Here is a 27,821-nt window from a genome sequence, read left to right on the forward strand (position 1 = left end):
CTTTAATACATATATTTTAACTGCTTTGTACAAAACCCATTACTTCACAAAATGAATACGTAACAGAGATAAGTACGAAATACTTTACTAGAAGTTGGGACAGGATGAGGAAAGTAATGCTGAAATGAAGCTGCAGGGCAGGATTTTAATGGTACCTGTATGATCTGCAAGTGCTTACATCCCACTGCACTTCAGCTCTAAGTTGAGAAACTCCCAAAGACGCTACCCTTAAGAGCTGTCTCTCACTTAGAGCTATTACCACAGATTCAAAGTTGCAAGACGTAAGTATTAATGGCTGTTCTCAGTTTTAAATCTGCCATCTTCCATAAAGCATAGATTACATTATAACCCCTAAATAACTGGAGTCCCACAGTACTCCGAATACTACGTAATTTGGTACAAAATATTCTTAGTGCAGAAATGAAAGCTGAGGTGTTGACAAATAGATGACGATTAGTAACATACTCTGAGAACAACCTGATCTGGAAAGGTAGATGCATCAACTGCATTAGGATATCACATCGCATGCATTTTGTTTGTGAAATTTTAACTAAATTATTTGTTCTCTTCACATTCTATTTCTGCCTGTAAATAAATGCTGTCTCATCAGCTTTTTACTCCTTTGATTCAGAACTTAAAATACATGGCTGTGAATAAAACGCCTGCACCTTTGAACAGTCAGATTTTTTAACCTTGGCTGCCATCACAGAAGGCTAAGGTCACAAGGCATCAGAAATAAGCTGTTAGCACAGCTCCACACTAAATCTAAAACTCATGTGTCATGGGTTTTCACTTCTGCCTTTGACATTAGCTATTGGGAGGATGATGTTTTTAACCTTATGGAGTCAGAAGAAATGCTGCTGTTCAGGAAAACACGCACTGGCAGCGCCCTGGCTGCTGAAAAGCAAAGCCAGCCTCCAAACTGGCTGTGTTAGAGCACACTGCTCAGCCCACTTTATCTTCCCCGACGTGCAACTTGTCTTTTTCTCCTTTTCAGCAGCAAAGACAGGCACGTACTCTGAGAGCACACAGTGAGCACCGCTCAGTCTCCAGCAGGCACGCTATATAATTACTGGTAGGTTTTCCTGGTTCTCTCTAAAGGCCCGTGTGAACATGCTGACAGCTCCCTCCATCTACCCCCGTGCTCCCATAATCCGTGACAGCGTGCTTCCCGCAGAACAGGCCGGATATACTGCACGTGGATGGGGGAGCACTGAAACATTCCTGCTATTAATATACTCTATCTGCTTCAGATGCGTTTCTCGTTCCTTAAGGAAGGTCTGCTTTTTTCAAGAACAGGTTCAGGCTAATGTTAGCAGTCAGGAAGCCAGCTATAGCAGCATACCTCTTGAACACATGCTGGTTTTAAAAAGGTCGGGTTACTTACCCAAAGACATCGATTGCATACTTCAAACAACATTATATATAAAGATATCTCAGTATAAATGGCTATGTATCAAGAGAGGAAAAGAGAAAACACTAGAAGTTTCCTCTAAAGAAAAACAATTTGGAAACTAAAATGTATAAACTCAAATGTACAGATCAATTTTCACCCTGGAATTTAGAACATAAAGACCAACACTATTAAAGCGTTTAACAAATTCCTTTAATTCCTTTGCAGGAATTCACCACCCTGTTGGCACTATGGAAGGCAGGTCCGTAACAGAAGCATGGGGAGCTGAGCACAAGTATTTCATTTTTAAAGAAGAGAAAGAAAAATACGAATGCAAGGAAATGACAACATTTCTGTGCTGGAACATCCAGATGGGACTTCTCTGACCACTGTGTCGCACATGATCTTGGACAACGACCAGCTTTGGTGCACACCCAACACTGGAGTGCTTAAGCACATCTTTCTAGGAAGACACAGCATGCTCTACTATTATCTTTAATTAGTTTCCGCAGTAGACTCCAACACTCAAACCTTCTCTCTGCATTTTTATCCATATTAGCTACCTCGAATCAGTAAACACAGAAGTCAAGTATTCAATACCAAGTTTACTCAGGCTGAGACAGAAGAAAGCCACCGGCCAGAAACAAAGTCAAAAAAAATAATCTGTCACCCGTACTACAAAAAAGTAGGTCAGCTTTCATTCCCAGCAAGTATCAATGCACTACCACATTAAATGTCTTTATGACACTGAAGAGTTTTCCTCTCATCTCTTAGACGGATTAATCAACAGCTGCCAAATGCAGAAGTTAATGATTGCCATTTTCTTCAACTTCTAGCCTTATATAAATCACAGTTTTGTCTTTATCCGACCCGATAAACATTTTCCATTGTTCTCAGTCTATGAAGGAACTTAGAAATAAATTAAAAAGTGCAGGCCCTGAAAGAAGAGCAGGGGAAAGAAACAAAAGCAGGATACAACAGCGAGCAGAGTGGAGAGTCAAGCCTTTTCAGACTGCAGGCACGCAGTACCAAGGAAATACAATCAGTTATTTGCTCTGCATGCTAATGACACGGCAGGTTCAGCCTTCACATCACAGCCATCGGTCTGTCAGCCTCCAACCCCTTTGCAAGAAATTCTGTTATTGTTTCAAGCCGTGCAGGGAGAAGGAGCAGGCCGCCTGAGCTCCGGGACCATCTCACCCCTTGAAGGTGTATTTCTTGCATGCTGATCCAGGGGGCGGAACAGACGCGCTTCACTGCTCTGAGCAGGTGGACTTGTGTGTGGTTGCTCACCTTCACAGGGTGGGAGGAAGGCATAATAAAAATGAAGTGACCAAATCTTTGTCATATGCATTACTCTGTCATTAAGGAAAAAAAAAAAAAAAGAAAAAAAAGGAAAAAAAAAGGCAACGACAAGAATTGCTTTACAAAAAAAAAAATCACAAAAAAGTAAACTTTTGCACTGTGTTCCTGGAACAAACAGAACAAGAAGATAGTAAGTTGCAGAAAAGATACTTTATATTCTTTATATAAAGACAACCTTTCCCTACCACAGGAAGTAACCTACACATGCTTCCAAATACTGGTAAAAATTGCAAGTTTTAAACTGCTCATATTTGTCTGTGAATATAGATCTTATTGAGGAGTTGGTATTAATTTTCTGGTGAACACGTTCTGGAAGAAGTACTGGTCCCCCTGTTATTACTATAAACTAGAGAGCTGGCAGAGGGTATTTTCTTTCAGAAGGCTCAGCTTTTTTCTTATTTGGTTAGAGCTGTTAACCTGGGATTAAAAAGCCAGAAGGGAAACCCTGAAGTCACTTAGATTTGAAAGCACTGGGGTGAGAGCATGGTTATCTATTGTACAAAGTCACTGCAATAAACTGCTGATAATGGCAATGTAATAAGAAAGATGATCCTAATTCCTGAGTGACCTAAAGCGAGGTCTAGATTGTCACTGGACAGGGACAAGCCTTCAGGCACCATCACACTGTCCAAGTTCAAGAGTCCTGCTGTGAGGCTGTGTAGTTCTTTTGGGTTGATCCATGGAATATGGCTTTATCTTCGAGGCCTGTGCCTGTTCATCAGCACTCATACTCAAAGAATGTCTCTCACCAAGAATCTGAGCACACTTTAAAGCCCAATGCCATTCGCATATCCTAGAAAGACTTCCGTCTCTGCAGAACTCCAACATGGCTTCTGCCAACACGATTACTTTCTGTTATTACTAATTATTATTCTAGAACAAAAATGAGAAAGATATCCCCTAGACTGAACAGGAGAGCTGCTATATGAAGGTATAATAACACAGGTCATGCTTACTCTGTATGTAAGAGGGCTTCAGGAGGTGCTCACACTTCTAATCCACCCAGCCATCCGGACTGGGGGGTGGTGGTGCCATGCTCAAGTCTGTGGCAAGAATGCATACCCTGACCCCAGGAACAGCCATATAATGTAGCACAGACGTAGGCTGTAGTGACCTGAACTGATGTACCTTTGGGACAACACCATCAGGCATCTCAGAAACCTCGTGGACGTATGTCATGGCAACTTTGTCCCCAGTAGCATGCAAGAATATTCGATCAATACTGGCTAAAAGACTTACTTTAATCATTTATCACACTTTTCTGTCTTTGGCATTCAATGGAAAGTGAATAGATCAAGCCTACACAGTCAACCAATTTGCACAGCGTTCTTCTGATATTGTTAAAGCAATCAATACTTATAAAAATGGTTACACATACATGTAACAACCGCACTGTTTTCTGAAAAAGTTCCAGACTGACTGAAACCGGCATAGAATAAAATCACATAATCCTATCCTTTACAATCAGTCCAGAGTAAAGGGAGATAAAATAACTTGATAGATGACAAAATAAACGAATCTTCAAATAATCTTTTTTTGAAGGATTAGTAAATCTGAAAACAAACATATAACTATTTTTAAAGAAAACAATATAAAATCAACACATCAAAAGAAGGTTAGCAACACCAGGGTACATTTTTAAACAAAAAACGTTTTAGTTCTTCAGGTAAGATTTTTCTACCACACTTCCTCAGCACTGTCAGAAAACATATGGACATTTTCTGTAGACTGGGACAAACGAAAAAGAGAAGCGTCTTAATGAGATAACCGTGTATGTGAGCAAGTCTTAGGCAACAAAATCCAATTCTGTACTACAGTTTTGCTTTATGCTATATGATCTTTATACTGCTACATGTTTTAACAATCAATTTTTGGAAAAAAAAAAAGAAGAAAAAAACACAATGAAACTAAGGTGATAATTCAATAAGATAACACTTCACCCTTCCAACTTTTATTTACACAATGCAATTTATTGCTAGCTACCTCATTCAGGATTACAAACAAACACAAAAAATGAGAATGAATCCAGGAAATAGTTTTTAATTAAAGAAATGTTATTTCACTATCCAAACCTGAGCATTGTGACCTCATGAAATAACAGTTCTGAACACAAGATTACCAAATTACCTGATTCAGATTCATGGCAGCAGGTAAATACATACTTGGTGTTAATCACATTAATTTAACGTGAACAAAAGCAACTGCCTTCCTTGGATTATTCCACTGAAGATGTCATTTTCTCCACAAACACAAGCCCTGTATCAGAAAACTATACAGCAATAACAGAGCTGGTGTATGAGTTTGTTACCCTCTGCCTGCAGGCAACACACACAGCATTCGTGGGGGTGGGAGTCAACAATACCTTTGTGATTTCACAAAGAAATTCTCTTTCTTGGACTTCACTTTCTTACCTTGATTGCAGGTTTTTCCAGTGTATCCCGGGTGGCACTTGCACTTGTTTGGCCCAACGCATTCACCATGTTTGCACCCTGGCTGGCATATAGCTGCAAACAGAAGAACACTCATTACTCTTCCACTCCAGTCCCGACTGACAGTGCATTACTTTAAAACAAATGGCAACGACCTAACAAAAATTGTACCATTTACGTTCCTCCCTTGAGCATCATTATGTGCCTCAAATACCACTGTTCAAACAACAGATGCACTTTCAAAAAAAATTGCCACCCCAATACACGTGGGAAGAACGAGATCCTCATTAGTATTCAATTTTTGTACAGCAGGAGGTTGTGCTCTTTCTGGGATATTAAACTCTTTTAGTACCTCATCAGCTCGCAGACAGCGTGCCTTCACTTGTGCTGCGTGTTTGTGTGCTGTGATTCACGTCGCTACATTTGGTAAGCCTGAAATATGCCCTGGCTATACAGGAACATGTGCATCAATGTCATAGCTGACATGCAAACCGAGCCATGGTTCAGTCACCAGTAGCAACAGCACAGGTCCTAGCATTCACAGGTAAGATTCTTCTGAGACTTCTAAGCAACATCCTTTGTCCACTTATTAACAAATGTTTTGCCTGAATATGTCCCTCTCAGGTGTTTGGATTCTGGCATGGGAATTACTTTTATTTTTCTTCTTTTGGAGAAAAAAATGGACTGGGTAAAAAAACCTATAATATGCTGCTTTATCACTGCATGCATCCAAGTCACTTCCACTCTGAACATTTCATGCATTTATTACCAATCCTGCTGTACAAATACACTCACAGGATGTGAATTTATGTTCTATTTGCTTCCAAAGTCAAGTTTGCCAGGTAATTTCTAATTCCCCAGATGGAGCACAAATACAGAACTCCAAGAAGCAATAGTTAGGAAACCATCTTTGGTACCTCCCTCAACATAACACAAATAAAATGCCTAAACTTTTAAAATAACATAAGCACTGCTTTTGAAGAAACGTAAGAATTCATCCACAAATTTATTTCTGCTGAGCTAGGATTATTTCTTAGATGCTAAAAGGAATATTTACGGAGTGCTAGGAATCCTGCATAACTCTGGAAACCATTTCATTGCTGAAAATTTTAAATATTTCCAAGCCTTTTTTACTAAACTTATTGTTTCAAGCTAGTGGAAAACCGAAATATTTAATAAGCTCTAAAATTATGTTTATCATTCTACGACAGGATGCAGATGTACAATTCTAGTGAGCTTACTGCTTAAGCAAGACAGACACAGATGAGAAAGAAATCAGAGGGTGGCATAACTCAAGTACTCTGTAATTAGGAGTTATTATTTACCCTAGCTTTACATTCATTTTCTAAGCTAACAGTATCATTTGGAATTTGCAAAGTAACTAACTAAACCCAGCTGTAATACTCATTAATCTGACAACAGCCTATATCATAAAATTGAATGTATTAAGGATCTAATTTAATAGAAATCTGTCAGAATGCACTCACAAATGCAGCTTGCATTATAGCCAGGCTGTTCAACAGGGTTGAATTAAACATAATTAAAACAGAAAGAAGAGATTAGTTATGGTTATGAAAGAACTATGCAAATACATCTCTGATGTTCTAAAATCTTTTCCACAAGATGGAAAGCATCCAGAATCAGCAGTTCCCACAACTGCATCCACAGAAGCAACTGTTAGCACAGAAAGAGCTTGCTCCAGTTTCAGGACTGCATTTGCCCTCTACTATCATCAGGGCATTTTTTTTGTTTAAATATTGGACCAATATGATCAGTCATATCCCCAAGAACACAAGGCTTTGTTTTCAATCTTCAGCACTGCTCTTTGTGGATCTTCCTAACACTTCTGCAGTTTCTTCTGTAAATCTGTTTTTAGGAACATCTTAAAAGACAACAGAGTGGGATGTTTTTAGTTAATGCAAAAGCTTTCTTCCTATAAACACTGGTCAGAAACAAAGAAACAGAAACATCACCCAATTAGAGAAAGTGGCTGTAGTAGTTTAGTAGACTGCTCAACGCTCTGTTTCAAAAAGCGTGCCCTCGGGTGATGGGCAGACAACTGAAGAACAACTGATATATCATGAAAAACTTCTATAGCCCTGTAGTTGGAAACAATTACTGCTTTTTTAATCATTAATCACAAACAGGAAAAAAAAAATACGTGCACTGCATCAAGAACTCATTTAGATCCAGTGACTCTCACCTTCCTGATACCATTGGCCCTGGTCTAACTAGAGGTAATGATGACAAAATGAAGACTATGAAGACCAAGTCCATGACTTTGAAGTCCCCAGGGAAAAAACAAACAGATGTGATTACACTAGTGTAGAAACAAAAATGACTACCAATATGTTTCCATGAAATTTCAACCATCCTTTAAAAAAATCCATATTGTGAAGTGGGACACAGTTTAGTTTAGCTGACATTAAAAAGTCTTAGTCCCCCCCCTTAAATGTATAAAGCAGACATTAGTAGCAGCTCAGACTGAGAAAAAAGATCTTACACCTGAAGACAAAAAGCCTTACACAATTTAGAAACGGAAATTTTTCTAACTCGGAAGGTCTGGTATATGTACTACACCAAAAATTACGTAGCAGCATTAATAAATAATTATAATTATGAATAATTAGCTCTTAGCATTAATTAAATATCTAAAGCAAATGATATAGAACAACCATGAGGGATCTCATAGTTGTATAGCTTGTATATAACAAACAATGGGATCAATGTCATCCTCAAGGAGTCATTAGTTCGATACACCTCAAACAACTTAGCCCCATCCTAGGGTTCCATTTGCACAAAGTCAATAACGAAATCCAGGTATAAAAACGGACCTGAGCCTGACTTTCAGCATTTCATTTAATAGCAGGCAATTATTTCAGGTCTCAGGTAGATTTCTAGATGTACATGACATATGTTGATGGTTTTTTGTTTGTTTTTAATTTTTGTTTGTCACTTGGTTTTTTGTTTGTTTTTAATTTTCCAATCTATTTATTTTCTTGCATAATTCCAGGTACTCTGCTCACACATGAATAGACTGAGTGCATCAATTTTTTTAATACAATTAGACTCATAAAGAGTGAAAAATAGCATCTCCCAAACTAATATTCTCTGCATCTTGATGTGTAAAAGATGCAGAGACCCCCACAATCAACCAAAATAAAACAAACAGAACATTAGATCAACTCAAACTTGTAGTGACTGTTGTAAAAAGACTGAAATAAGCCATGTCCATGGACTTCAGACTGCTGCTTGACCTCATTTCCTTACTGGCCAAGGAGGAAATGTAGATGTTGAAGAGCTACACCAGGCTGACAAAGTCACACTCTTACAGGCTTACAACAATAATATCCGAAAGACAAGGATCTGGAGAGGTTACCAAAGAGAAGCAAACAAGTCTTTATAATAGCAAATGTTTTAAACAAAAATTAAGAGGACATAGGTATATGCTTGTTGTATAGACGAGCTTGCCACTGAAAACAAGATTGCTAATTTACTGTTGAATCAGCATCAAGAAAGGTGGAAGATTTCTCCAAGAAGTCCTCTCTGAAAGCATTTAAATGGGCATTCCTATATGATAGTAACGTGGATCAAGATGGAAAGAAATCCTACGCACAGCTATCTTCATAATTAGCCAACTGTTGCTGATTTATCTAGGCCAGTGAATAAACTACAACTAAACTTTGCAGTTCACTTTGTTGCTGGGTTCATTCAGGAGATATCAAAAAATGAACACTGCTCTCATGATCGCTCATTTCAGTCTGAACACTTTATATCATTTTTTGGGCCAAATATGAAGATTTGCTCTGCCTCAGTTCCCCCTGACTTTAATGGGAGTCAAGGATGTACGTATCCTAAAGACTTTTACTTGGCCATAAATCTAGCCAAGTACCTATTTTGAAGGTTGGCAAGAACTATTTTTCCCTTCAAAATAAGATAAATACTGTGCATTTTAAGTTTCACATAAACTCCAGGACAAACTAAACTTCCTGTAAAAATAATGGAGAGAATCGAAACATGAGTGAACCATTTGGGTTTAGGGTCAGAGTTTTTTTCCTCAAGTGTGTGAGAAAAAGAATTTCTGGCGAAATGCACACGTTGTCAGCACATGTTACGCTTGTGTAAAAGCGAGAAGCCACCCATCTTCCCAGCCACTTCTAACAGCTGGTGGCGTCTAAGCATGACTAAATCACTCTGAATTATTATTTTTTAATTGCTGTGCAAGTACACTAAGTGAAAAACACATTCAATTAATTTGCTATGGAACAGCAATGTTCAGGGGTTGGGTTTTTTTGTTGTTGTGTGCTTGTTGGGTGGTTTTGTTTGTTTGTTTGTTCCATCTGTGTATTCTCCCTGCAGACAGTTCCCTCAGACACTCCCGGGAAGCTCCCCTCAGGTTTTGTCACTAAACCAGCCACCTTTGGAGGGCAGTGGCGTCTGCTGTCACCTCTATTCCCTCCCATCTACAACTGTGATGTTAACGATTTACTACTCCATCACCAAGCACTGCCTGGTGGAGTCCTAACCAGACACTTGTACTGCCTGGTTCCTACCTAACTCTTCATTTGTGGTCAACAGTGGAAATTCCTGAGCTTCCTTAGTGGAGTTATCTTTACCAATATAACTCCATCTGGTTTTCCAACACTTCTAGCTACGTCTTCCATCAAAACAGCCTTAAGCAGAATTCTCTGAGACATTCCCAAATACTATTTTTTTTCTCTGCTTTGCCTCTAAATTTGTTCCATAATAGTTATTTCTGATTTCGCACGCCTTCCTTCTTGAGTGATGCCCACAGGAGGGTTTCATTGACAGAAGTTGCCCTCAGAGTCTTTAGTTGCTCTTTCTGCATCCCTCCACTCAAATCTGCCTCAAAATGCCAATGTTCAATCTGTCCTTGAACCTATTTTCAGCTCTGAAGTCTAAGACTGCTTCAGAATACCTGCATCTGAAACTGTATTGATCATCTGTCTTACTTCTGTCCTCTCTTCCCAAGGAACATATAGACCCTGATTTATTCTGACCCTAAATCCCAGTTCCTTAAAATTCAGTTTGCCCAAACACAGCAAGTAATTAATGTATCAGCCCAGAGATTATTACACACTATTGACCTTCACAAAACTCTGCTGGATTCTCTTATGCTGACGAATGCAGAACAGGCTTCCAGTCTTACGATCACTATTTATCTTCTCACAGAGCCAACTTAAAAACTAGACTTGCGTGTTGGTGAAACAAGCTTTCTTCTCTGCTTCCTCCTGCACGTGAAACTGTCTCCCTTTTTCCTGTGGCGTTAGCAGACCTGAAGTTCTCTACTTATCTGCCTCAAAGCCAATTTCAGCTTGTGTCTGCCTACTTCTGTTTAGCCTTTGTATCTCCACCTGCTTCTCCCACAGGCATAGGTAGCAATGTCATAAACACACAGAAAAATAAACCTACCTCATTCACAGTTGTTTTGATCTAGAGATTCCTCCAAGGTATGAGCTAACTCGCACAATAAATCACTGGAGCTCTTTCAAAGTTACATGTTTCTTTTTTGCTCTACCACACGCAAATGCAGAAGAATGCAGAAAGCTGAACGTACCACACAGCTATCAGTAGGGGCTACAGACGTGTGATTACCATACCTCACATTACAGAATTACTTCTGAAAAAACCTTGCTTCCCAGATAAGCGTGCTAGCAGTCCCAACACGCATCTCTGTAGAGTTTTGTAGGCTTGATTAAGGTAACTGGGGTTTAACTCTCAGATAATTTCACATGCAAAACGTTCCTTAATCTAGTTTTTGAAAGACAAAAAAAGTCCTTGACCAACTTCAGTAACCAGAGACTGACGATATCGCCAGATAAAATGGCAGTAAATAATGCCTGAGTATTTTTCCAAAAGTGATTTGCATTTATTTGTAGCATTCATGATAACACGTTAAATAGCACGCGGGAGCTTCTACCTGAAACACGTAGTGCTATTAAGTAAGCGGCTCCTAATTTTACATGCAGAGCTACTACCTTTGCCTGCATAAATCAGTTACTCAATTTGCACATATGATTGTGGTAATGGCACATTAACATGACAAACTGCAAACAGAGAAGAGGGGGCTGGCTATTCATGCAGTGAATTCTTTGCTTGCTGCCAAATGTGTTTCTCAACTGCATATGCAAATCCAGACCCTGGTTCACGAGTGCCTTGCTATTAAGAAGAGCGCTTAAAAGTACACACAATTTTAGCTTGGGTAACACTGAAATCAAAGGGATTTAATGAAGTCAGTGAAAGTTAATCTGATGCTTATGCACTTAAAACACTTTTTAAACGTCAGTGAAAATCTATCTAACACAATGCAAGTTAGAAAAGCCAGAAATATTTCATGTTTTGTCATGCTTTTCATGTTTGCGTTTCCACTGGCTCATGACACCTCCTTAAAGACCTGCACTTTATCATGTCAAATGCATGTTTGATACCTGAACCTTTCTGTGTGTGTACTGAACTCTAGCTGGCAGAAGCAGGCTACCACGGGTGTCACTATGTGTGGTGGCAGAGTAGAAATGGTGCCCTAGTGCTATTTTGGTTATAGCAATATAACGCTCAGGGGCTTCAGTGATACCTCTATATCACGGTAACACAGCTGACTTTTATGCCCAGATGAACAGCCGATTGCTTTGCTCCTCTTCTAAAGCCTGGTGCTCCCACCACAGGGATAAGTAAACAGATAAAAAATTAAAAATAAAAAAATAAAAAATAAGCAAACAATTCTTAAGCAGCAGAATCTAAACTGATTTCATTTTGCTCTAATATGCCAGGCCATACATTGCTGTAGACCAGGGGCTGTGACATTTCCTTGTAGTGGGAATGCCAGCCTGTCGTGGAGGTGCAAAGCAGACAACAGTAAGTGCTTCAGCCATCCCAAACTAACCTCCCACTGCACAATTCAACGCTGGGAAAGCAAAATCAGGCCTCAGAAATCTGGCAGCTTGTAAAGGTGATGCTGGGAGTATAAATAACTTTCAGGAGAGAAAAAACATTGCTTGGAGTTTGAGAATAAAATAAAGAAATGGAAAAGAGAAAGAGAAAAAGGGAAGTGTAAAATAGGTTAGAAAATAAGATTCTCATTAGATAGGTGACTGGGATTAATAAAAACAAAAAAAAACCGTTTTCATTTCCTTCCACCCTCATCTTCCCCAAATCAGTGCTTTAAAAGAGAAAGAGAGAAAGAAAGAAAGAGAGAGAGAGAAGAAAAAAAAGAAAAATCTACATCTTCTTGTCATGTATTATAGTTTTCATAAACTTATGACTTAGAGGCCATAACTCCAAGTCATAATCTTGCCAAAATTATTTCAAGAAATATGTTCAGCTAACCTTTGGGCTGGCACCTTAGGCTGGCTATTCTCTGCCTTAAGACGTAGAAAGCTGCAAAACAAATATCCAAAAAAAAAGAAATTCCAGCTTTTTTTTTATTATTATTATTTTTTCCTGTAAGGAGGATGGACTTGGCTGGGGCTTTTATCAACTTGTTACATTCCTGGAGACTTACACACATTCAACATTCAGAGCTTTTCTGAAATAAAAAAAAAAATTCTGGTACACATTTAAAAATGGAAATACCTTACATCAGTCTTTCATTACGAGATTTAGCAAACACATTCTGATATATGAGAGTAATTCAATATAATGACGTGATGCTATTCTTATTCAGTCAACTAAGGAGCTACATTTTGTCATGTTTCGTAGGGTACACAGTTGTAAAAATTCTCGTGTTTCACAATTTATGTTCCATGTTTCCACCAGAGCATAAATGTTGTTCTTAAAGAGACAGTATCCTTTCGTTTAAATACACGTGGACATTCTCAATGCTGCACCTCCACAAAACAAACGTAAAGGGTTGCATCTGGATGCTAATTTGAGAATAATTAAAATTACACCCATTTTAAAGTATCTGAACATCTGCAACCAATAAATACGCTGTCGTATAGATTTACTGGTCATTTTTATAATGTTTAAATTTTCAATGTCAGCTAAATTAAAATTAATGCTTGGAGACCTTTCCAGCTCATACTACCATATGAAACTAAATACACTACAAAAGTTAAATAAGATGGAAACAGAGATTTATGTTTCGGGCTCATACTCAATCAATTTACTTGCCAATAAAATGAAAGGTAGCAGCACAGCTTGTTAGGCTACATAACCTCATTATAAAAGACGGGGGCTTAAGCAACAGTAGCTCTTTGTATTTTACGCAATGTGTGTCCAACACTTAAAGGTTTGCTGTGACTGCAACTTTTATCAATTTAAAACAGTTTTCAACAGAAAATCCCTTAGTGTTTATTATAGTGGAGGGAGCTTCCCCAGGTTGCTGATGGGCTTTGAGAGAAGCCCCACATACAAATACGATCAAATCATGTTACTGGTGATATTTCCCTGGGGCAAACTGGACCATAAAACTATGATTCTATGCAGGAGGGATGCAATGGGGGAGTGGAAAAGGATACTGTATCTTTAACATCGCAAAGTCATCACTGTTTAGGACCATAAAGCTTCTAAAGTGAACACAAACACTGAATAAAAATAGCAAAACCTCATTTTATTTTCTTGCATGACAGTATTAAAGTGGTAGTGCAATTCTGTACAAATGTCTTTCTTTGACAAACACCTAAAGATGCCCAAAGTTACCGGTCATACGGTAAGATCTGTGCATAGCAATATTCATTAAACATTGCCAACACGATGTGTTAATGTTCTCACAACCACAAATTTAGTAACAAAACTCTTGCTGGATTTAAGGAGGCTTAAGCCAGTGGGCCAAACCCCTGGAAGCCATTATTGACAAAATCATGGCTTTCTTTTGCTAAAGATTTGTGCAGCTTGGACCATACAGAATTGCCATTTCCACTTAAAGCATCATTACATACAAGAAACACAAGTCCTAAGCAACTCATGGCCTCTTCTCCCATTGATGTACGAGATGATTTAGATGAGTAAACTCCCACCAACACTACTGTTGGTTATACACAATCTCCTTCTAGGCATCAATGAGAGGAAAACCACCTCTTCCCCCTGCCCCTCCCAGCGCCTTGCATCTCTGTAAATAGATGGCACAGCACGGATAGACAGTCTGGAAGCTCATTAAGACAGAAGCAGAAGCAAATACAGTACAGATTTCTCCACAACAGTTGCAAGAAGGCAGCAGCATGCACAATTTCCAGCAAAGCATCTGGTTATGCCTGCTATTTCAGCTTGTACAAGCTCCCCCCTCTTTCTCGCAAGAACTTCCTGCAGCAACATGCATTTCACTGGGCTGGACGAAATCTAAATGCTACTCTGACATCTTCCAGTCAACATTTCTTAACAGCACAATGCTTAAACAAGGTGTAAACTGATGGCTTGACTTCTATTTTTACTAATGGGCTATTGGATTGCATAGCTTCTTGACTGCTCTGTCCCTGAGCTCTTAAAATTCATTGTGGTTTTATAGTAAGGTGGTGGGAAACTGCTTTGCTGACCTATCCTGGCTCTGTTCTAGGGGGAGAAGACTCAAACCTCAGCATAGACAGATAACCAGACTGAGTTACAACAGATGGACTCTCTAAAAGAGCACGCTCATCTTCTTGATCCCCTTTAAGGATGGGCTTTATTGACTTTGTTAATGTTTAAGGAGAATTCAACAATGTCATCAAATAACAGCACTATTTGTTACATCCATGTTCAGTGGGATTTTATTCCCGTTAAACATCTATTGCTGGTCAAACTTTCTGTCCACTGGACAAACTCTCAGAGTACCCCTGTCGACCTCAGCACTCATGCAGACTCTTGCCAGCAGAGGATCTGACAGTAAGTCAGCATCAGTTTATGGAAGCTGTAGATCCAAGCTTCTATTTTGTACACGTGTGAATGCAGGAAAAGAAACCACATTCGCCATTGCCTCCAGCAAAGGAGTTGTCCAAACTGTAAGCTAGAACAAGAACTCGAGTAGTTTTCCATTGTTTTTCTTAAAAATCTTACTCAACTTTTAAAAGCTATGTTAAAGAAATAGTATCTCTTTCTGCCAGGTCTTATTTAATAAAATGAGTTTAGTTCTTGGCTCTTAAACTGCAGGTGAAATTGTGAAGCAAAAGGCAGCTTACATCCTTAGTTCAGCTTGACTACATATAACTAGCACACAAATGACTTACAAACAGACATGCAGCCAAGTACAAAGCAGGTGTATTTTGTCCACGAAAGGCACACACATGTGGAAACCATTTTTATAGCTTCTGAAAGAGCTACAGCACTTCTTGTAAGCCAACTAAAAGCAAGGCAGGTAGCCCACTAGTTCTAGGAATGACTTTCAAGGAGCCCAGCCAGATCAGTGGCAAAAACATCCACAAGGAACTAACATGTTTCCAATAGCCCCTAGCACAGCTTCTTGGGAACTAAAGGGAAGAACTTATACTAAAGAACAAAAAGTATCACATTCCTTCTCACATACACCTCTGCATGAAATCAGTGTCTCTATTATCCCGTATTTTAGTTTCCTGATAAGCTAACCAGGTTCCAGAGTCCAGTATATGTGTGTGGGGTGTGTGTGTGTGTGTGTGTGTGAATTCACAGGTCATTTCCCTACAGTGGGCTGGCAGCCAGGGTTAGTCGAGCAGTAGTCCAAGGATTTTCCTGCTATTTGGCCCACCTCTGACCTGGCAGACACTTGGACAACAAAGGCCCGGATTATCCTGCCCTTGAGAAACACCAAGGGAGAGAGCCATCCTTACAGAAAACTGTCACGGACGTTGATTAGGGGGACGAGATGATGGGCTTCAGCAGAGCTCCTAGACTACAGCGGCTAGACTACTGAAATTACCAAGGACTGGTTTTCCTTCTGAAGTTGACATTTCTCATCTGTCTCAAAGAACCTGAGCTTCAGCCCTACCACTGCTGGAAATTCTCTTCACCTGGGTGTTTCAAACCATGAAAATTACTGCTGACTAACACATTAAAAAAAAAAAAAAAAGTTGAATTAACTTCCCAAGGCATTTTTTTTCTGCTGCTGTGGGGGAAGAAAGCTTGGTTTTCCCTTACCCAAGTAAATCCCACCAGCTGGGCAACAATATGAGATTTTTTAACTAATTTCAATGGGGAAATTTGACACCTGACTTTAAAGCACTGATGACATAAGTCCAATGGTGCACAGAATCAGCTCTACCAGTGATGAGGTTTCTTCACATGAACTCAGAGATGTTGCTCAAACAAATTGCTGCTGCTTCCAAATTAGCCTTTTTACGCACCAGGTTTAATCAATAAACCCATTCAAAATCTCAGAAAGGCTACTCAATTAAGTCATAGGATATATCCACCATTCTAATTCTAGCTTAGGCCACTAAGTAAGTGTAGATCGTTTTTCGATTTACAAGGACTTAGAAAACCCAGTGAAGTTATTTGAGATACGATTGTTCAGCACCTTTGAAAATATGGTTATATTGATATCAATCTAAAAATGGCTCTAGCTGCCTAAACACAGATCTCACTTGGTGTTCATAACCCACAAGGAAGAAAAAATCCAACATGTTTCAAAATTTGTGATTATTTCAGTTGGAGGGACACCTTCTAAGTGCATTTGCTGAAGCTGCCAAGAGCATTTGGGAAGGCAATTTTATGTCACCATAGAGGCAGTATCTCTATGAGCTGTTACAGCTGATACTGACAGGCTTTGGTAGTGAGTTAGAGAGATCAGATCTACATGCACTTCCTTACACCTACAAGTCTTGACTGCTATAATTTATTAACAGGAGAGAGGATGTTTTAAAGGTGGAGTATAAATGGAAGGAGGGGCCTGATTTTGACTTCTTCCTGCATGTTTGTAAGAGTGAAAAAGACAGCTGGGTTATGCTGACTTATGTTACTAAGCAGCACTAAGCACAGTTACGCTGCATGTACACCCATATGTCAGAGGGACATAAAAGGAAATACGCCAGGCTTCACCAAAGCAGGTTTACCTAGCACGATTCGGCTTCAATTTGCAATTTTACAGATGGGCTACAGATCACAAGCGTGGCATTACCATGGCTTAATTAATGAGTTACCACTCGTCAGCTGAGCCACACTCCTATCCTGTTAGAGCTGATGTACACAGACTTAACCCTCCTTCACAGTTAAACCATCACCTTACACCATGCTCTAAGCTAACAATTTTCTCCTCGATAGCCGTGGGCATGCGGCAGGCCCACGCGTGCCTGGTGGAGCAGCCAGCACGGCTCAGCTGGGCAGCAGGAAATGTGTCCAAGTGTGTTTGCAACTGCTCACCTGTGGCTCATCACGGCTCAGAGGCCGTGTGGTAACTCTAATCTGGGACAACTCCGCCATGTATCGGGCCTCTAATCTTGCTACTCGCTGTCTCCAGCACTGCTTTCACCTTACATTTGCTCTTGGTAGGATAAACTCAAAAGCGATTGGAGCATCCGCAGCAGATGATGAATGACTAAACAGGTGAGAGTGCAAATGTGCTGCAACACTTGCAGGTATAACAAGGATGATTCAAACCACTTAGTTTGATTATAGCAGTTCAATCCCACTAATAAAAAGCTCAGCATTGTTGCCTAAATATTTACTGCTTCATTTTTGGACTCATTTTTAAACTGGGTCTCAGTAATCATTTTTAATCTGACCCTATACTTATTTTCATTGCATAAATACTATTTATTCTAGAAATGGCAAAGGAAACATATACTTAGTACAGAAAGTCTAAAATTTACGCCATTTATTTTTGGGCCAGGACTAAGAGGCTTGCCTTTTCCCATAGAGCAGGAGAAACAATTGTGTACTTGGCTTTCTGGAAAATTTTCAGTGATATCCCTTTGTACAGTAAAGCACTCAAGGCTGCCTTTGAGGCCAGGAATGCCGAATGCCGCCTTGCGTGTGAGGTTAATCCTTCACACTGACTGCCACATTCCCAAGGTGGAGAGCTGACTACAGATTTTCTATTTGGCTGCCAGCACTAGGAAGATTCACTTTCATTTAGCGTAATCTCCCCCTCTGTGATATGACTGGAATTTTCACCACCCACAACTGGGGCAGGCTTCCTTGCTTTATTTTTCTAGGAGCTTGGCTCCTGTTTCAGAACTAGAATGAGCAGCTAAGTTTTGAGTAAGGTCTTCACCCAGATGTCTAGGACTCCTCTAAAACAGCAAGTTCCGATAAAAAAAAAAAAAAAAATCTCAGCACCTGGGTGAAAAAAAAAATGGAAAAAAATATTTGTACACCTAAATGACAACTGTATTCCTGTCAAAGTCTGGTCCCGGCTACTGGAGATGACCACATAAAATCCATCTTTGCACTCCTTGGAAAAGTGCATGGAGGACAAATCTGTAAGTAATGAACTTAGGCACCATAGAAGGAGATGAGAATTCACTTAGCTTTAGCCTTAAAAAAGGAACATTTATGGTACCTGAAAAAGTTGGAAATCACTACAAGTGACCTTACTGAGAAAATTCAAAGACTAAAAACTAAAAAATAAAAAAAAGACTCTCTGGATGTTATGTCTCAGTTTTGATTTTTAGTTGTGATTTTTTTTTGCTAGTATCACTTTATGCTATTCCCATCTCCCAAGACTACAAAAACTGCAACTCCAAATCAGACTTTGTAACAGCCTTTGTAACATTTTTTCAGTGCAAATTATTGATACTTGTCAGATAAGTCCTCGTAGCCTCAAATCTTTAAATGCTTAACAATTTTCAAATGTGTGTTATAATAGACAGACATAAATTCTATTATCTCTGGACCAGCTTCAATCAACCTACTTCACAGTCTCCTTCCTTCTCTATAAATGTTCATGCCAGTGAAAGGACTATTTCTGCTACCAACCCCAGCTCTAAAAATCAAAATGACTCATGACACAGGCTGAGATACTGATCTGAGAACTTCACGTCTGAAAACAGTAGCAGGTATGTTATATTCCAAAAGTACTTTGCCTAGCTTTTAATTTTTTTTTTAACCAGTCAACTTATACACCTATTAAACACTGTGGGCTTCTAACACACTTGGGAAGGAAAGAGACAGTATTGCTATTTACAGATTTGAACAAAACCTTTGCTGAGAGTCTATTTGCATTGCCAATGCTACTTCTGTCTTTTGTCTTTCTATCAGCCGCCTGCCTATAATCACTGTCCTGCAGACTATGCAGCTAATAATTCAATACCTGTTTTCCTTTAAAAATGGCTTGGCAGAAAATCATCTAGTTAGCAGACAGTTGCATCTTAATCAGAAAAGCAAGAACCAGTATTTATAGGTTTACTCCTGCAAAAGCTTTGGGGAAATCACTCACGTATGTACTGTTAGGCACATGAGCCAGTGTTCCCAGAATCAAAGCTTATAATTTTAACAAGCTGAGGTCTCTGTGACAGTCCTAACACTTTTCGCTTCTACACAGTTCTAGCTGCCACCGTAGAATACTTTTTGAAGATGCTGTTAATGATGAGGGCTTATCTATTTCACTACCCTGCAATTATATTGAGGATTCTAAATAGATGTGAAAATCTCAGAGATGTTCTCTTCACATGTGACCCAATAAAAAGATGCTGTCAGGCTGATTTATATAGCCTTAGTTAGGAATTACTGAAATAACATTTGAACTTAGCATCAATTTGAATATTTCCATTAACTTTTTAAATGAAATGCCAATTATTCAAGATTTCCTTCTTGGATATAAATATTCCTGCCTGCATTGCTTGTAACATGACACTGTGGTGTTACGTCATGCTATTAGGCCAGAGGACAAAATGAAACAGAAACAAAATAAAAATTCACAAATTCTCCTTGCCTTAAGCAAAGTTTACCTTCCTTGATTGCAATCAGTTTTAGAACTGTTAATAATAGACTGAATTTTAGCCTGACAACATCCTTTCAAGTAGATCAGACTCACACATGCAAAAGCCTGTGCCCTGCAGTATAAAACTGTGTGTGAACATGTGAAAGATAGGACTAGGTGTGTACAAGCCTTTCCTAGGAGTGACTAGAAGCCCCAGCAGCGATGGTACTCACGTTGGCAATGTCCCCAAGCCAAACGGGCCCAGCCCCAGCAGCAGTCAATTCTACTTCCAAAGCGGCACAGTCCTGCGGAAGAGACTATTTGTCTGGGCCACCTGAACGAGACATTTCAAAAAAAGGCTGGTGAAATGTTTTGAAACCGTTCCATATGAAGAAAAACAAATGAGAAAAAATAATAATAATAATCTTTCCTGCACAGAGGTTTTTGTGGTAAACAAGAACTGCTCTGAGTTGAGTCTGTGATATTCCTGTCATTAAAATAGCGTGTAGGTCGGAAATTGTAAACAGCTATAGGCAAGGAAGAGATAATTCGGGTAAGTTTGTAAAGCCTGAACCAATTGACGTGCTTGGCAATATGCTCACTGCTGCCGCTCACAGGGCTAAGCAATCCCAGAAGTTTGGATCTATGATGGGAAATAAAACACCATCACAGAGTTTCAGCATTGATTTTCTTCGCGGCATATTGCCACATTTTCTCACCGAAGGAAAAAAAATAAATCAAAACTAAAGCTTCTTGTGCTGTTAAAGCGTATAAATACAAAAGGAGAGGTAGTGAAAGAGTGAATAAATGCAACAGGGAAAGAGAGAGCGCGGTCCTAGGCACTTCCGAAGTATTGTCGGGAGTTGTTAATGCTTTTTAAGGACACACGGAGCGAAGCAGCAGTGCAGCGGAGCAGAGCCGAGGGAGCAAGGTTTGCGGAGGGTCCCAGCCCTGCTCGGAGCATCCCGCGCGGCGCCCCCGCTACACCTGACGCGGCTCGGCACCGGGCGCAGCCTCGCCAAGCCTCCCCTTTCACCTCGCTTCACGTTAAAACTTGAGCTGCGAGCCTCCTCCGCCTCTCGTTTCCAGTGCCTCGAGGCGTCAATAAAGCGATCTGATCTCCCCTGCACGCCAGGCGCTTCGGTTTTAATCCCGATTATGGGACGGGTTGGACGGAGGGAGCCCCCCGCCGCCATTTCGCACCCCGCCGCCCGGTTCCCCTCAGGGCTCCGGCTCCGGCTCGGCCGTGCCCGAGGCGCCCCCCGCTCGCCGCCCCGTGCCCTCGGGGCTCCTACCTTCTGTCAAACTCCCCGGCAGCCCCCAGGGAGAGGCAGGAGGCCAGCAGCAGCCGCAGGGAGAGCTCCATGGCCGGCGGGGCTCCCCACCGCGCCGCCCCGGGACGGCGCCGCTGAGGGGACGGGGAGCGGGAGCGGCACCGTGAGGGGGCTCCGGCTGCCGCCGACCCCGGCCGGGCTGCGGAAAGCTGAGGAGCGGCGGCAGCGAGCCCCTGGGTGCGGAGGAGGCGCTGCTGAGGGGCGGCGGCGCCGCCCGCAGCCGGTGGGGGCGCCCGGTTTCGGGCCGCCCGCCTCCGGGCCGCCCGCCTCCACAGCCCGGCCCCGGGGACACCCGCAGCCAGGGGGCTGAGGGGGGACGGGGAGAAAGGGGGGTGGGTTGGGGAGAGGTTGGTGATTTTGGGGTCCTGAGGTGAGGCAGGCAGCCCCCCCCCCCCGGGAGCGGAGTCCGTGTGGGAAGGTTAAAGGGTAATGATGTGGCTTTCTTTTGCCTGCCCGAGTTCTCCCAGTAAAATGCTTTCCAAGAGAATTGCAAGGTTTGTGGTGTTTTGTTATGGCTTAAATACTTTTTGTAGCTCTCCGATGTTGGCATGTGACAGAGTCCCAGCCCCTGTCCCGACAAGCAACAAGTTTCCACATGACCCACACACCGCCACCACCAGTGGTTACTCCAGCTGTGTGCTACACAAAAACCCTAAAATACGGCAGCCAGGGCCAGTCCATTTCTCTGAACTTTTGAGACTTACTGAGGGACACTTTTAAAGAAAACTTGTCACCAACTTAGGGTCAAGGCTGCTCTGAGGTTTCTCTGATTACAGACAGACAGGCCAACAGCTTGGACCACATTGCAGCAGTGGTTTTGATTTGTGCCCGAGTCAGGGCTAATAAGGCTCATCAGCTGTTCTCACAAAGGGTCAGGCTACAGCTCAGACCCCGAAAAGAAAGATCTTCCACTTTGCGCTGTACCACAAAGCCAAACACTTTACAGAGCACTGAGATGCCCGCTTCCTGAAAGAAGATTGCAGGCTTCAGGGTCCAGCTGGGAGTTCTGCTCAGAGCATTTTGCACCTTCAAAACACAGATATTCAAGCAACACGGAAACAGTACAGACCTTTTGCACAAAGTATGAATTGTGCTGGTGAGCTTTGTAAAATTATACCTTCTCTCAGAGCAGTTTTACCGCTTATCACTGGTTTGCAGCAGAACGCCCTCCCCTCCTTCACTTAATCTTTGTCATCTTTTCAGGACCGTACTGTCCCTGTGCTAAGCTTTCTGTCCACAGTCTCAACCCAACACTGTTCAGACACAGGAAAAAAAAAACAAAAACAAAGCAAAACAAAAAAACTGTCAAGAGCTGATGATTCTGCAAGATGCTTGTTACCTGTGCCTGGATAGCAAACCCCTGTGGACGACTTAGCTAGAGACAAAAACTACAGCAGAGACCAAACTTTGTTCCCTTCATCCACATCAGGAGAAGCTGATAACCAAAGACTGAAGGCAATAACGCAGTAGCATTTGGTAAAGACAGGAGAGCATCTGGCTGAGATTAGATCCTTGCTGAAACATAGAGTTGATTTCCAGCTCTTGACTGATTGATTACATTTTTCCCCCACTCACATACGTGATGTGGGATCATCCCACAGCCCTTGCAGAATAAATTTATTGTCAAGATTTTATGGGCAAAAGGAATAAATCCTACATGTGATAGCAACAGGGATTTCTCTCTGGTACCAGCATCTGGTTGCATCTCTCCAACACACAGGAGGAAAATGCCCACAAATTACACTGCAACCAAATTCAGGACAGGTGCCTAAAACAACATTTCAACTTCATTGTGAATAAAGGTCTAGGGCAACCTGACACTTTCCCTCAAATGTCCAAAAGGACATGTCAAAGTCAAATCCATTCACACTACTCTGCATTTTGTAGTGGTACTTAAGTACTAAGCAACTTTTAAGCACATGCTGCTCCTTTAAAGCGCATATACTCACAAATGGTAATAAGATTGTTTAATCTCTCCAGCCTGCACTCAGTATTTCAGATTTCCTCTGCAGTGTTTGGCACTCTTGTATGTTAATACTAGTGTGCTGGTCGGACGTGGTGCCTACTTCAATTAGGCGTGTCTGCTGTTGATTAACTTCTGCTGTCTTTACAATTTGTTTTGGAATATCAGCCTGAAAATAAAATAAAATAAATTACCAGATGCTGGAAGACCACATGTTACACTTCCATACCCATCGATGGGACTAATATCCAACCATTTATGAATTCATTTATTTTGGCAATGCTTTATCAATGTCAGGGAAGTTTTCTTAACAAGGTAAGATACACTACACTAAGAGCAGAGGAAGAGTCTGATGCACTCAGTGATAAGAGCAGAGAGTAGAGAAATGCTCTGAAGAGTGGGGCTTGCTAGCCCTGCTGTAGGGATGGTAAAGGTGGTGGTGACAACCGCTGCTTCTGGAATGGTGAGCATTACTGTACAGTCATGCAAAGCATGCAGGAGTATGTTCAATATACCACTTAGTAGAGTAGCTGGTATTTCTCCCCCCAAAGTACACCAGTGTTAAACTTCATTACATAAGTTACTTACAGCATTATTTAACTGCTACTATAAGTACCATCAACTAAGAAAGAATGTAAGCAACAAGAAACCCAGTTATAATTAAACGATGCTCACACAGGTTCATTTCATTAGAGAGAACTTCCTTCTATGCCAGGGAATTGTTCCGCATGCACACCACTTTCTTTTAATTCAGTAGGAGTAGGCTGAATGTCCAGGCTGTCTCAGGGTTAAAAACTTCGGCTAAATAGAGGTTTCTAAGATATTCCTTGTGGATGGTTTTTCTTGGGGGGAACTTCTGGAATACTCTCTGGTATTGACTAGACAAGCAATATTAAGAAAAGAGAGCTGACGAGATACCAGTGGTGGGTATTTTAGAATGACAAATATTGGTAGAGATGATGAATGGTAGAATATGGTTGATAGGACAAGTCATACAGAAGCAACTTCAAATTTCATCTTGTTACAGGCAGCTGTAAATTAGACATAAATGCAATAGTAGCAGACACCACCTTTGGCCAATCTACGGTCAAGTAACTTTTCTTTGAGGGAGGCATTAGTTACCTCTAGCAAAATGCCCTTTTAAACATTAATTTCCTCTTTGGTGTCTTAAAATGCATTACAAATATTAATAAAGTCCTCTATTCAGCTGAATCAAGCCATACTTTCTGTGACTCTCAGTTTACATAAGCAGACATTAAGGAACAGAAAGTGATGTTTCCCACAAATCAAGTCATCTGTCATCAAAGCAGAAACAGACCTCCTGTTTTCCAATTTCATATTTAAACCACAAATCCATCATTCTGTCTAAGTATTCCAGCCTCACTGAGGCTAAGTTAACCACAAATACCACGCTATCCCAAGTCACTAAATCACACTATGGCACATGTGTAAAATATGGTGTACTTAGTCTGTAGTTGATGGCATACATTATCGTATTCTCCACTTGTGATGCTAAAACATGCCTACTTTTGGGGGAAAAAAAAAAAAAGAAAAAAAAGGGAAAAAAAAGTCCAAATTATCTATGAAACTTTCTATGTCACTACTTTTCTTCTGGGTGATGAAATTCTGCTTTTCAACCAAATTTAACATTGTTAAGTATGATAAATACTTAATATACTTAAAAGTAGTATTATCTCAAGCATACACTAGGTGACAACCTCTGTCAGTGCCACCCTAATAAGAAAACTGTGAGGCATCAAGAAGATCCAGTAACTGCAGCTAAATCTTGGTACTCTACCTCTTTCTCAGTAAATTTACCTAAAAGGGTAAAGTCATCAAAACTATCAAATGTTGTAGTATCAATCGCCTTCTGTACAGATCTTGCATCTTGTCTTACTAATTATTTGCTTTTTGAAACAGGCTTTTTCAACACATCCTTCTCATGTTTGTACAAAATCCTTCTTTAAAACTGTGAGTGGTATTTGTGTTGATGTTTCCTGCATTTCATTACAGCGTGAGCTGTACTTCTTCTCCCCTATAAATAAACAATTTTCTGTTCAAAGCCCAGTAAAATTCCTTATTCCCTTTTGTATATATCTTTTGAACATACAGCTACTTGATCAATTCTTGTATCAAAGGTGTTTTTCATTGAGGACAAGAATTATAATCCCCCAAACTTAACGTTATCCTATTTATTAGGAATTTGTTCTACTTAGCCTCGCTTGAAGCACACCATGATTGAATACATCAAGTGCAGATTTTTCTGTAAGAGACATCTTCATCAGTACAGTGAGGGACAGCACAGCCAGCTTTACAAAATTATGGCAAACTGCCTGCACTGAGAGCAGCCTTGTGCACCCTGCTGCTCTCAGTAATGCTAGCAATGAATGGGATGCCACTGTTGGAGAACACGGGTTTGAGTTTTGTGGGGTTTTTTTGTGAACAAAACTACGGACTACCTTCCATTGATCCAGACTCGCAGGCTGTCACAAAGGCAGAACTGGGATGAGTTCTGCATCCAAGAGAAACAATTGTGAATGCCTTCACAGACTGAGCAGAAAAACGTGCATATGACCTCTGATGCTGTCTGAAAAACAGAGGAAGAGAAGAAAGCGTTAGGAATCTGTTGAATAAATGATTGACACGCTATTTTGTTCCGTCAGCACTGAATAAAATGCCTCCAACAGTACATTAGCATTGTTACTGCCTGCTCCAGGTGGGTCAGCTCTCATTCACTGCTGTAGTTCAGTCAGCCTTTGGGAAAGCCATCACAACAAACCAGCTGGGCTCAGTGATAAGGATGCAGGGCTGTTTCCTAGGGAGCATAGCTTTGTCATACTTCTGTAAAGGGGTTTTCCAAACAATCTTTGTAAGGCCCTACTGTTCCCTTAACACGATGAATTCAACACAACTCCTATAGCTTTACAGCTTGTTACGCAAATTGTACTACAGCTCCCCATAGAATCATAAAATAACCCGAGTTGGAAGGGACCCATAAAGGTCATCAAGTCCAGCTCCTGGCACCACACAGGTCTACCCAAAAATTCAGACCATATGACTAAGAGCACAGTCTGAATGCTTCTTAAACCCCGACAGGCTTGGTGCTGTGACTACGTCCCTGGGGAGCCTGTTCCAGTGCGTGACCACCCTCTTGGTGAAGAACCTTTCCCTGATACCCATGTCCAGTTTTAAACTCTGCAGCCAATGCCTGACACCGTTTCCTTTCCTCTGGAAACCAAACACTTCAATGCAAGAAAACTGTTCCATGCATCACTAACGCATCATCACCTAAATCATTTCATTATCACCTCTGTGAGCTGTATGTATGCATACCTGGTGGTCAAAATGAGAGAAGAAAACTGAGGCACAAGTGAGCTGTTTAGGATGATAAGCAATTAAAAAATATTACTTACACGGTAAAAAACACAAAGTCTGGAACACCCCTAATCAACAGTTTACTGCCTTTTTCATGGGCATGAAGTGGATAAAAACTTTCTGTTTAACAATATTAAAGGTTGCTGACAGATTCTTAAAGAAAAAGCAAAAATCAAGTCATCAAATTACTATCTATAACAAAGTAAAAATATAAAGAATAACACAACGGGGGAAGAGCCACAGATGTCCTACAGAAGATAACAATAAAAAAGCTGTTAAGAATCCCAAAACCACAAGGACGTGAGCTGAAACCAAACTTAACCTCACACTTTCTGCTGTAACTTTAACAAAAGAAAAAGGCAACGTTAACTGATGGGATCTCCATGAAGACATGTTCTCAACCACAGTTCTAATGTAAGCTAATTTAAAGCAAGCAGGCTGTTTTGTAGGTTACCTGAAATAATCACAGACTTGAGTTTTCTCTTTCTGCTCAACCTTCATGTGTCCAGACTGCAAGCTATGGCTTCTTCGACTGCTTAAGAATTTTAACATAAAAGAACAGCCATACATCAGCCTGAAAAGTTATCAGAATCATCTTTTGGACAAAAGAAGAAAATGAGATCAATCTGGCACAGCATGGATTCAATTGATTCTGCCCATGAAATACACTCCTAACAGCAAGAAATACAGTGGTAGATGCAGAACCAGAAGGAAATGATTTACAGTAGCCTAAGAAAACAGCCTTGACTACCACGCTGTTTTTATAACTTTGTTTTTCTCCATGTCTTAGACTCATTGCCAATATCAGGAAGGGAAAAAAAAAAAGTTGCAGACCCATACACTAATACAGGTACGCTGTCTGACAACACCTTTCCAGGGAAAAAGTGATCAAGCACTGTTTGCATCTGATTCTTTGGATTGTTTTTCTTTTTTCATACTGAACCTGAATTGCTGTGTAAACTCCGGTAAAGATGGAATAAATTAGGTTAAAATATATATATATCACTCTGGGTCCTGGCATTCCTTCTGTTTCAGTTGGTTTCAGGCGTTGCAACTTCAGTTGCCTGAGCTGTAGCTATGTAGCGAGATGCATTTTCTCATACTGGTTGCTGATAAATCGACTTAGACCTACCGACCTGAAGGCGTTTACATTGCTGTTCTCCAGAAAAAAAATGGGCTTGTCTAATTCATTGAATTGCTT

At 40.6% G+C, this 27,821-nt stretch overlaps 1 protein-coding gene across 1 annotated transcript in view; it reads right to left on the reverse strand.

Annotated features, from left to right (window-relative positions):
• Positions 1 to 21,314, reverse strand: part of NPNT (nephronectin) — a gene marked incomplete at its 5' end in the record, with an annotated part of 47,313 nt that extends 25,999 nt beyond the window's left edge. Inside the window, 4 exons of the mRNA XM_084286867.1 lie at positions 5,170 to 5,262; positions 12,532 to 12,582; positions 20,182 to 20,282; positions 21,244 to 21,314. Coding sequence (XP_084142993.1) covers positions 5,170 to 5,262; positions 12,532 to 12,582; positions 20,182 to 20,282; positions 21,244 to 21,314 — 316 coding nt within the window. The remainder of the gene's footprint in view (positions 1 to 5,169; positions 5,263 to 12,531; positions 12,583 to 20,181; positions 20,283 to 21,243) is intronic.
• Between the last annotated feature and the right edge of the window lie 6,507 nt (positions 21,315 to 27,821).

The sequence above is a fragment of the Netta rufina genome, assembly GCF_964035555.1.
Source record: "Netta rufina genome assembly, chromosome: 4".
NCBI lineage: Eukaryota > Metazoa > Chordata > Aves > Anseriformes > Anatidae > Netta > Netta rufina.